Below are 12,350 nucleotides of genomic sequence, written 5' to 3' on the forward strand. Positions count from 1 at the left end.
AAAATAAAAATAGCCAACACCACTTGGTGACACCTTATGCATTGCTTGTACTAAAGTAATTATTAAAAAAAACAACCAGTGGAGTTTTCTAGCGTTTTCATAGCCTATCTATAACTGTCGTTTTAGATGCGTAGAATTCGTCGATCAAGATTTGCGTGGTTGTAGAAAAGCGAAAAAGGTAGGAATTGTTTGGCGCTTCTCGGCTTTGGCCCTTGGAGAGAAGGCATGGACCGCGTTTTGTATTCGAGAGATTATCCCCCAAAATGTATCTATTTCTGCAACTTTGGCAGGATCGCATCTAGTTATACAGATAAACGTGCTTCAAAGAAAAACAGATTATCCAAAGAGCCAGACAGGTCACGCCCTAATCCCATTCCGTGTCGTGAATTCTAACTAACATCGTCCGTACGCTCACAAGTGTTCCGTCTTGTAGACCTCTTGATCTCAGCCTGTATTTAAGTAACCACACTAAATAATATTTCCTAGCAAAGCAGAATAATCCGCCACTAAGCATTTTTAGCGCCTTTTTCCGTACTCTTGACTCTTAACCCTGGAAAAGGTTTCCTGAAAGTTTTTGTCCTCTTTGTTGTGTTTTCTTTTTTTTTCTTAATCTTCACGCAAAGTAATTTGCGGTCTATTGTGAGACCACCCACCGAGTTCTGTAGAAAACTTTAGATCGAATCTAATTTGAGATCATGCCCTCCCTCCCTACTTTTTCCTACTTTTTCCCTCTCTCATCTTTGCAAGGGAAAAAACGCCTGATCGCAGGTTAGATCGAATCGTTCAGTGTAGACTAATTGTCTTCTAGTACGAGTGTTATCATTGCGCAATATTACGCTGACGAGATGGCTTTGATGTATTTTAAGTGGTCGGTTTGAGACACCTCTTTGTCCGGTGTCTTAACTCAGTTCTTGCCACCACAATCCTTCACTCCACTCCACAAAAATTACGGAAAGCCAGTTTTACCTGAAGGAAAAGACCGGTATAATTTTGTCACGTAAAGATGGAAAACTCTTCAGCTTTGATGCTGACCTGAGCAGCCCGCTGTAATACCCTGCAGAAATGTTGATCGCCTGTGTTAACACTGGAGCTTAGAAATCTTTCGCTGTGTTGATAAATAGTAAAAGAGTACTAAAAACTAGGAAACATGCGCCAATTCAATAGCGCGGATGGCCTTAGCTTTAACTTCATAGTTAATCCAGTTTTGCACACATCTATCGGTAGCCTGCGTTGCAGACGAACAAAAACCGGGGTTTTGTTCGTCTCAGCAACGCAGGCTAATCTATCGGCTAACCGAGAAAGTGTTTTATTTGTCCTTTGTTGTAACGAAGTTCTGGTCGTAGTACAGAAACTGATAATTTACAATTAGGAATCCAATCCAAGAACTGCTCGATTATTTGATCTCTTCTTATGAACTGCTGTGATCAGTTATTGTAGTTTTGTTTGAAAATATCTCTCGTGAATTCCATAGTTCGCGCTTTGCAGATCTTATGTCCATCAGGGACACTGATTTGAATCGCTGTAAATTAAGAACAAAGTTGGAAGGGTTCCGAGTTAGCATGCCGAATCTGTAACCTCTAAAAATAAGTTGACGAGAATGTACATTTGTATTGATTATCCTGGTGTATGTAGGTCAGAACGAGAGACAACCGTTGTCACAGATTTTAACCAAAATTAGACAAATATTGGGCAAAAGAGGTTAGAAATACTTTGCCAAAAGGCCGCTAAATCTACCCATGCAATTGCAAGACCTTTATCGCACTGACACAACGATCAAGTTCCTTTTGTGGTCAACCACAACTTTGGACTACAGTAAAAACCCGCGTGTAAGAACCTAGAAATTAAGAACCTCCTGGCAGAAATTTGCTTCCTTAATACCCCAAAAGGTTCTTATATGTGGGGTTAAACTATTTTATTTATAATACAATAACTGTATTTTATCAAAAAGGATGTCTTTAGAGATCAAGAATTGCACAGGGAAGCTAAAAAATGCCAGTAAGTACCCCAAAATATAAGAACCTGTTTTGCCAAACTCTAAAAAAGCAGGTTCTTACACGCGGGTTTTTACTGTATCCCAAATCTCGTTTCAAAAACTTCTTTTTCCGGCAGTTGATACGTTAGCTGTGTCCGTCCGGCTGCGTATGTGAACAGACAGACCTCCTTTACTTAACGGACACATGGTGACAAACTTTTCTTGTGTGGTTAAAACTGTAGAACACGTCACAAGAAACTTCGTTAAATTTTCTTTGCTTAGTGGAAATAAGGCAATTTTAGTCTTAACCATCATATTCACTGTATTACTGTATAATAAACTTGAAGTTTCGTAACTGTAAGATTATCAGTCGAGTGTTCGTTGTGGTTGCTAAAATGACTGATAATCGGTTGATAAAAATGACTGAAAATTGATGACCAACTGAAGCCTCGAGTTGACGCAGTGGCCATGTGGCTCGAGTCAGACGAGACATGTTCGCTGTTGGTTCGCACTTAGCTGCTTAGTGTTCTGATGCATTTCCTCCATGTTTTCCAGCTATACTGTGGACACAAAACAAGAGTTCAAATAAACCTACAATACATTTAAGTACTAAAAGCCAAAAATACTTTAAAAAGGATAAGCCCACAATACTTTGAAAATGCTTTTAAAAATACCCCTACGTAATATTTACGATATAATCTATTCGCTACAGAGCTCAAAGCAATTACTTTTATTAGTAAAATAGTCCGATAGATTCAATTTTCCGAATTTGTTTTTAAAAATAGCTAGATATCGGAGTTTTGTTCGTCTCAGTGCAACGCCGAGGCTAGAGTAGGCGAAACTGTCAGATCTTTACTTTGTAGTAGCGTGGGCTTACTATCGCGGAAGGGGGGGGGGGGGGGGGGGGGAGGGGGTGAGATTATTGGAAGGAATTTTGCGATTCAAAAAGTGCTTCCGTTTAACGATACTGTTGAAAAGGGAAGATGCCTGTGAAACATTTTAGGTGCTTTCAGGAATACCGCATAGTAAATCTCTCTAAGCATAACACTCAAAACAAAACAAGTTCTACAGTCTTTAATGAGCACATAGTTAGTAGATGCACTCTTGGTAGAGGCCATAGGGGACTAACTATTATGAACATTACAGTAAAATGCCGAACAAACTCTAAACAATTAAACGATTTGAGGCACTGAACAAATCCTAGAGTCCTTTAATGATGATCAAAAAAATAAAAATTGCAAAAAGTTATAAAAAGGGGGCTCATATAATCGGAAGAAGGTTTATCTTTCTTTAGGAGCAAACCTGTGTTGTTATATTTGGGGGGCTATATTTTCGGGAAGGCATATCCCAGTAGGAATGTTAAATTAGGCTTTACCCTTAACAGACATGTAAGTGGGGTCGTTTTTTCCGAAATCACCAGGTGCTTCATAGCTATAGTTGTATGGTAGTTTTAGCGCCAACGAATTGGTACAATTTAGACAATTTAGAAATTAAATACTTTTATTAACGAGTTTTGTGGCCAATTTGGTCAATTTGCAGCGTTTGTATGTTCGTGATCGATATTTCCACCGGCAGAGGGCGAGTTTATTTGCGGAAGACCGTGGCTGCTAAAAATAACACTTTGCTGTTTTTCTTTTTGCGACCAGCGGAAAGAAGTAATCCCTCCGTAACATAACATATGTCAAAAGCTTGTACACAAATACATGACATTGGCAGCCTGAAATTTTATGTATATTTTGACGGCCACAAAGTATTTCCGGGTTCTAATTGCGGTGCAGGATGACTTAACTACGCCGAGGGCAGGAAATAAGGGATTAATGCCTGCGGTTAGATTGTAGAAAGTAGACGCAACGAGAGGAATGCAAATAAATTAAAACATGACGTAACTGTATAAACAGGATTCGTAGTATTGCTTGTTGGTCTGCCTGCACAGTTTTATCTTCTTGTCTCGGACTCAAACACGTTCAATTTGCTAGCAGAACCTTTCTGTAGGAACGTTAAAAGAAGCTTCGCTCGCAGGGTGAATACTCATAAAAACTGTTGGATTTTGAGGTACCGCATACGTAAATTATTGCTGACAGTTGTGCGTGGGCTTCCTGTGGTTTGTAAAGATTGAAGCAGCTAGAAGCTGCTGTAGTTGAATTTTTCTTCTCCTTCTTTTTATTAACAGGTAATTTCCTGAAAAGAAAAAAACTAAGTCCCATCCGTTAGTGTATCTACGTAAATCGATTCTGTTAATTCCAAAGTTCCTTAGAGTAGAATATGTTGAATTTTAAGTAGATAGGAAATTAGGAGGTCATCAGGGGAAAGAACAATATTTAACAACACAGAGATAAGCCCACTTGTTTGATCATCGCTATTTAAGTGAACTTCGCTGTTATTACAGTCATATTTTATTATGTTTATAAACTAGGAAAAATAGACGTCAATTAACACATAAATAGGTTTGTTTGGCCTGCGACATCGCTATTCTCGGAACAAAATACCAGAGATGTTTCATATGGTAATTTTATGAGAATTTTATGCAAGATTTTTCGAGAAGAAATCTTTCTCTTGAATCGTGTGAGTTTATTTTCAAGTAAACGTTTTTTTCTTACAAGTTCATCGTTTATTAGTCATCAGAAGGGCGTTTCATGTGAGGCTGTTTTTCCGACAAGGGTCCTTCAAAATTGAACACTCTGGAATTTTACGAAACGACTCGAGATGGACGCTGGAACAAACTTCAGCTCAGCAACCCTATTTTCTTGGAGTTTGTCAGAATCACAATTGAGGAAAAAAGGAAACTTCAAGGTGCCAATCTGTAAAAAACTGGCTGTCAAATATCAGAGTCGTACATGATAACACGGGTACAAAATACTGGTATATTAAGAGAACAGTATACAATGCATTCAATACGGATATAGCTCAAGAAATCAATTATTAAAACCATTCATTGCTCTTGCGCACGATTTGATCTCATTTTTTTTGTTAAGGCCATCCCAATAAAATGTTTCGTTTCCCATCGCCCGACCGACCCATTTTTTTTTTGAAATGTAAAAAAAAATCCAGATTCACTAGTCAAAGAGGCAAGTACTTTAATTTACAAGCACACGATCTTGTTTTATTAACAACAATTGGTATGATGTGATGTCCTTGTCTTTAATTAACATGGATACTAAGTTTTTCAAAGGCTGTTTTGTGCTAAGGACATTAACGATTGTTCCAACATTCTCAACGAAATCGGCTGAAACAAAATCTTTCGGTTCTGCAACTCCTGGCTTCTTAAAGGAACCCAAGCCCCTCAAAGTTCTCATTCTTTTTTTGCCCGACCGACCGACCCACCATCACAAGAGACGGGGCGATGGGAAATGAAACATTTTATTGGGATGGCCCAACTACAACATCAAAGTTCACTGCGCTCCATGTAGTCGATCAATCAGCACTTGGGTCACCCCAAAAGAGATCATCCGTTCAAAAACAAAAATTACCTATACACTTTATTCATTCATTTGCTTTGAAAGAGACCGTGATGAAAACATTGTTATCCGAGATAATGTCAGCTGGGATCAGAAAAATTCTTAGCTGAGTAAGTACTACTTCCGCAACTATTTGAGGCATATACCTAAGCGTATATCTCTCTGCCACCATGTGCAAACATGAACTCAAATGCATTTTATTTTAGGAAAAAATAGAATTATTTTAACATTAGTAAAAGTGTACCTTTTATAGAAAAATATTTTTTTAGACGGGCAGGCAGTATTTGCCGGATTTGCGTCAATTTGGATCATTTGTATTCGTTAACAGTGTGTGATTGGTGAAAAAAAGTCGAGAAACCTTCATCTATTTTTGTTATCTCACATTCAAGGACAATTTTCTCAGCTTCGCCCCATTCAAGAATTTTAACAATTCTCCGATGCATGTTGTGAGAGAAATTCCCGCTCTGCAAATTCCACAACATTTAGACAAAATGTTCTTTTTCGGCTGCAGATGTATATATCTCTTAATAAAAATAGTAACACCCTTCTACGTTTAAAGGTTAGAGTTTTTATACCAACTATTTTTTTTTTGTGAAAAAATGACCCTTAGGCGAGAACATGTTTTTTTCTTTGCAGTCACGCCAAGACCCTCGGTATTCGTATATTTATCGTTCTCGTAAAGCTCACAGGGCAGCAAAATATTCCATCTCTAATATTTAACTAAGAGGAAGAATAATATTTGAACACATCGACTGGAGAGTTATTAAGCAGACGGCTTTCTCCCGAAGCATTAGACAGAAGTCAAAGTTCCCATTTTGCTTGTTTTAGCCGTTTACAATGGTTTATCCGCTTTAAGACCTTAGCTATTTAGCTAAATTGAACATGAGAGACTCCTCTGGAGTATTTGAAGCTTTGTCTATTTATCGTGCTTTTCGTTGAGTGTTCTCTTGTGATATATGGCTCGCGATTTCTTTAATTTAAAAGCGCTTGGCTCCAAAACAATTAAAAACACGTTGTCTGCTATTGTCATTTGTGATAAACTAACGATAAACACGCTTGTATCCTCGCATTACTCACTGTGCAAATAAACACGTTTTGTGTTAAACGCGGTACATTTCGTGACGGCAGAATAAGCGGATTCGAACGGAATTTACACAAGGGGAGTTTAAATAAGGTGGCACAAGAGCTTGCCCATTAACTGTTTCGAGAATTTCTTGGGGACTCATTCGCTCGTTCTATAAACGGTTGCACTAGAAGTAAACAATTCTTGCCGCTCCGGTTTTTGACTTTTCATCTTTGATCCTACGGGTTACAATTTAAACATCCTTTTGATCAACCGCCAAAGGGGTCCCAGTACAATATAAATCTTGAGAACTTGAAATTTTTGAGGGTAACCTCACCTTGGTCCAACCAACAGAGTTTACTGAACTGTCGTGTACCGGTCAAAACACTCGGTGAAGTGTTCAGAAAACCTAAGGAGCGGCCTCACGAAAACCAAGTTACTGGCATCGTATACAAAGTGGAATGCAAATCGTGTCCTTTTGTGTACACTGGTGGAAGTTAACGATCCTGGAACTCTCGAGGGGCAGAGCACAAACCTGGCACTCGAGGCAATAATGAGTCTGCAATAAAACAACACGCGGAGACCACTGGACATGACATTCATCCTTACTATGTGGAAATACTGGAACGTGGCGTGGGTGGCCGAAACAAACGCTTTTTTGGAAATCCTGCATTCCACTGTGAACACCGAAGCGGTTAATGAACGCCAGCCTTTCCCTAAAGCGTATTTGCCACTAATTGTATCCCTTAGGGACCATCACAATTTTTAAAACTTTTAAATTTATTCTTTTAGTCATTTTCTGCTGAGGAAGGCAACAGAAAGGTTGCGGAAAATTTAATTTTTACATTTCAAAGGTCAGATACAACCATATTTTTAATTTTTATTATGACTACTGACCGCCCAAACAGCATCGAAACTCTATTGCAATATTATTTGAATAACAGTCACAATTCAAGCCAAACTCCGTAAGTGTTGATCTGTTACAGTAACGTCTGACGTCTTGTTTTAGAGTGGCTGACTGCTCTGTCAATGGATATTATGATAAACTTCTGTTCAGTTTGATACATTATCCCCGAGTTATCGCAAGCATGTTCGCTTTTAGTCCAACGATATTCTAAAATAAAGTCGAAAAGAGACGTTTTCATAGGCGCCAACATAATTTTTGATGCACATGGGAAGATGATGGTGATGTGAACTGATATTTCCACTATGGAATAAATTTTTGCGAAAAAAGAAACCGGTACGTATTTTTATCTGCGGGATTTTTTTTGACGAATTATGAAAAATATACTAACATCGAAAACTTAGTAGACTGCGAGCAGTCGGTTTTTGTTCCTGAAATATACAGATGAGGGTAAGAAACGAAGAGGGAATTGGGCGAGACAGTAAAAAAAATCCTTCGTTTCGCGGCCGCGCTTCTCGCGGCTCGCTTCGGCTGGTTCTTCGGCAGAGTCGAGGCAGCTGTATCGTAAGGATCTACATTCTCTTCTCTATCGCTCCTATTTGCTTTAATTGGAACGACAACGTCGCTGTCGCTTTCAAGCGAGCTCGAGGAGGATTCATCCCAATCTTCCTCGATTCCACTGCGTTCTTTTTCGAATTCGTTATTGTTTTCGCTGTCGTAGCCTCCCTCGCCCTTCTCCTGGTTAGAAGGTTCAGTGGCTTTCTCTTCTTCTGACAATTCTTCCTTTTCATTAGAAGGTGATTTGCTACCGGCTCTCGAATTCGTTTCTGCCCGCGTGGTGGTAGAGTCCGGTAGGGGATTTGTTTCTGTATGTTCATTCATATTTTGTAACGCAACAGTCGTCGTTGAGTCGTTTGGTAATTCCACCGGTGGAAATGTTTCCTTTTCATTACCTCTCTGTTCATCGAGGGATGCTTTTAACGTTTCGTCACTCACAAACTCAATACTCTCTCCGTCGCCCGCGGAACGAAGGCTCTTTCCGCTTTTTGATCTTCGTCCTGTAGTCTTTTTCAAAAGAATGTGCTTTACCGTCGTTTCTTTTTGATGCTTCTTAAGATTCTCTTCTGTGAGAGGAGCAAGATGAGCTTGAGTCAGCATTATTCACTCTACTGTCTGTTTTAGAAAGAGAATTCTCGCCTTTGAATTGTTGATCATCTTCTACTCTTCTTCTTTATGGCATCTTATTTTCACTTCCATAAGAGACTCGATTACTATTGGCTACATTCACGGTCCTGTAAAATATGGAAACAGAGGGCAATCATACAGATTATTTTTCTAAAACAAGCTCTAAACTTGCACCCCACATTAGGAGACAGTTGTAGCAATCGTGAGAAGTTAAAGAACGTTAACTAAACGTGCGCGCGCTTTATCACACTAATTGTTACAGACGTTGCTGACAAAAATAATCAACTGAAAATGTGCACGTAAGCCTCGATCAAACGGTCATGATAGTTGATGATAGTTCGCTGCTTCCAACTATCATTCACTATCATATTGACTATCATGTTTGCGATCAAACGCTCCATGATAGTTGATGATAGTTTGTCGAAATCACGCAATGCGCTCGCGCATTTCATTTTTGCTTTTCTCGTTCTCAACTCCACTATCACTCGGTGCAGAAATGTTTTCATGTTTTTTCCTTGTTTCCGATGCTTTCACGCCATCTCTTGCTTTTGGCAGTGATATTTTCAGTGCTTTCTCGACGCTGTTTTTACTCTTCTTCTTCCCACTTACTTTCTCGTTTTCAGCTTCACTATAGTCCAAATATTAATCTAAATTTCGGTTTTCTTCTTCGACGAACGATAGAATTTCCTTTGCGGAAGCCATGAATCTTGGATTGAGCCCGTCTTTGACTGAACCACTGACCGATAAACCATCATCCCCGCGATTAAACGGTAAAAACTATCATCAACTATCATGTCGAATTTGAGCACGTCCGAACTGCATGATAGTTGATGATAGTGCATGATAGTTCGTGTTCAAACGCGCGTGATAGTTGGAACTCTCATCAACTATCATCAACTATCATGACCGTTTGACCGGGGCTTGCGCTTTCGAAAATATATTTTTTTAGTGATGCACTTTTTTTTTGCTTCTGTTATTTATTTTGCAGGGTTATTGACTTTTAGCAAGAAAGTAATCGCTAGGCAAATACTACTATTCCCGAAAAGCGTGGAAAAATAGCAGATGTCTAATTTCAACTCACTACGTTGCTAGGGTTATGCAATATTCTGTAGATAATTTGTTAGGTTAGGGTTGATAATGTTTTTTGTCCCATAAACGCTCAGTATATACTAATAGATACTAAGGATATTATAAGCAAGGAAATTAATTCAATTAAATTCAATTTAAGAAAACTAAAAAATGAATTTTTTTCAATAGTTTTTTTTCGTTACATACTCGTTCTGTTCTGTGTTGTATGGTGCATCATTACACATGCACAGGTTTTGCCGTAGGTTATTTTAAATAAAAGTAATTTTGATATTCGCTGCTCGCTCAATGCGACGAAGATCACCCTTTTTTGAAATAAATTTTATTGAAATTAAAAACACTCGTGGAAATTTTGTTAATCAAGGCGTGCCAAATTGGAATACATTTTTACTGTAGGGAAGACTAGCATATGAAAAAGTACTGTTGTATATTTTGGAGCATTTTAAGAACAATGATTTCCTGAAAGCTGGTTTTCTTTAATAATGTACGATACTCTTTTGTTTGACTGCACTTTGATGAACTTTCACCATAATGTCAATTAAGTTTCGCTTTTATTTAAATGTGACTTAATTTTCCCACAATTGCGTCCGAAATATAAACACTAAAATCCTGCCGGAAAATTACTTTCATCATAAAAATAAACAAATATCAGTTGCAAGGCCTATGAAAATAAACTAGGTAAAGTTGAATAACGAAAAGGTGCTATAAACGTCGCTATTGAAAGTCTACGAAGGTACAGATGGTGAAATTCAACCTGAATTTAACCAAACTAGTACTGAGTAGCGTTCGGCAAAAGTTTGTTTATAACTATACTATACAAATGTGGTCTATCGAAAACCACAGAATGAGTGAATTGCTAGTTAAATGGTGGCTTTCCACAAAACATAACAGAAGTACGCATTTAGGTGCAAGCGAGTGTCGACGATTTTTTAACTGCATAACCGATATTTTTGAGCTTGAAATAGAAATTAAATGATCCCCTCAGGGAAAATCGAATTAGCCTTTGTCGTACCTTTTGAGAATTTCCTGCTGCGCCAACTTTATTTCTAAGTTCTATGATATCAAACAAACTTGTTTCCGTCGATTTGTTATGCAGTAGCTTAGTTGTATCAAAACAATTCGTTGAAACCTAAAAACTGGTGGAATTTCTTTTCTTTTTCCGTAGTCAGTTTTCAACGAATTTGCGTGTTTGTAATTCGGTCAACATGCACACACTTTTGGCTCGGAAACATGCTGGAAATCTTTCTTTTTAACCGTACTTTTTGCTACTAATTTAACCGTAAATTTTGCTAATATATATTCTCCGAGCTAAAAGCGTGTGTATTGACAGAATTACAAACACCGGCAAACAAATTTTTGGCTTTGGTAAAGCCAGCGTACAGCAGAATTGCAGAATTGGGTGTTTAGAAGACACACTACAAAAAGCAGTATTTCGCTCATTTTAAAGTAAAATGTACGTATCTTGTTGTCGAGCAAAACGTTAAAAGCTGTTTTTTCTTATTTTTTCTGCGTTTTTATCGCCTTTGCAAAAAGGAAGACAGGCCAGATTTATGAAGTGAGAAAAGTAACTCGTATAACAAGGGACAGAGCGCATGTTTTCTTGATCATAAAGAACATTATAGAGGTAAAAACTGCAGGAGCTAGCGGCATTCCAATTTATATTTCAACTATAGATGAGTTCCTAGTCATTATATAGTAGCTTTTCGTTTACGATTTAGTAGTATCACCATTAGAAAAAGGAAATTAATATGCTTTATAGTTTAACGCTTTTGGTCTCGACATATCCAAAAGCATTTTTACGTCTAAAGACACGGATTCAATAAGTCAGTTATTGCTCTCAGGACCGAATATAAACCACATTGGCCGGCATCAACCGCTTTAAATCAACTGTGGTGTAAACCAATAGCTTTGTTTGCCGAATGTAATACCGCAAAACCTATCGGAAGATATGATCCACAATCTATCGAGATAAAATCGGCGAGATTTTTTAGTAAGCCTGCAAAATGTTGCTCCGACAAAGTTGCTTAAATTATACAAGAAAAACAGAGAAAAAACTCATTTACGAGCTAAGCAGATATTCCATCGAAATTATGCATTATCTCGTAAATATCCTAAACACGATTACATTCCATACCTTTAATCCAAGGAACTATCGATTTCAAGCGATTCTTCCGAACTTGAACCTTTCTTCGCTGGTTGGGATTTAACACCAGGGACCAGACTTGAAGCCGACTTCGATTCTGACAGGTTTTTGCAGAAAAAAAATATAATTATGTACGTATTGATAGTCCGAGCTTAAATATGCACACGCCGAGTTTCTCTGAGTTTCCACGGTATCCAGCAAAACATCAGACAGCGGAGAAATGCGCAAAGCCTGTTAGTCGCGGATCGCTATTGGTCAACTACCACGTGCCAATCAGCTAACGAACGGCCAATCTCATCATCTCAAACATAGCTCATGTATGGCTTCCTTCGACAATCTTTTTCGATGTGTCTTGCTGTTACGAGCTCCGTATGGTTTCTGGCTTTCTAGCAGAAATAAAATAAAGTCTATTCATAGGTTCAAAGCATCTGGTTTGTTATCAATAAACATGGTGTTAAAGTTTCTTGATGTAAACACGAAAGTTAATTAGTGCGACTCACGTTCTGACAAAATAGACTTGCTAAAAACGCTTTTTCGAAAAT

The 12,350-nt window shown here is 38.2% G+C and overlaps 2 protein-coding genes across 2 annotated transcripts in view; one reads left to right on the plus strand and one right to left on the minus strand.

Annotated features, from left to right (window-relative positions):
• The window catches only part of LOC144656582 (uncharacterized), a 432,902-nt gene that overhangs the window by 90,482 nt on the left and 330,070 nt on the right, over positions 1-12,350 (plus strand). The window lies entirely within an intron of this gene.
• Positions 7,441-11,921, minus strand: LOC144658496 (uncharacterized). The gene is made up of 2 exons (XM_078518926.1): positions 11,800-11,921; positions 7,441-8,686 (listed from the first exon to the last, which is right to left on the minus strand). Exon 2 carries the CDS (start codon positions 8,550-8,552, stop codon positions 7,767-7,769), a length of 786 nt encoding a protein of 261 aa, XP_078375052.1. The 5' UTR covers positions 8,553-8,686; positions 11,800-11,921; the 3' UTR covers positions 7,441-7,766.

This window comes from Oculina patagonica, chromosome 6 (assembly GCF_052425735.1).
Source record: "Oculina patagonica isolate OP01 chromosome 6, crgOcupat, whole genome shotgun sequence".
NCBI lineage: Eukaryota > Metazoa > Cnidaria > Anthozoa > Scleractinia > Oculinidae > Oculina > Oculina patagonica.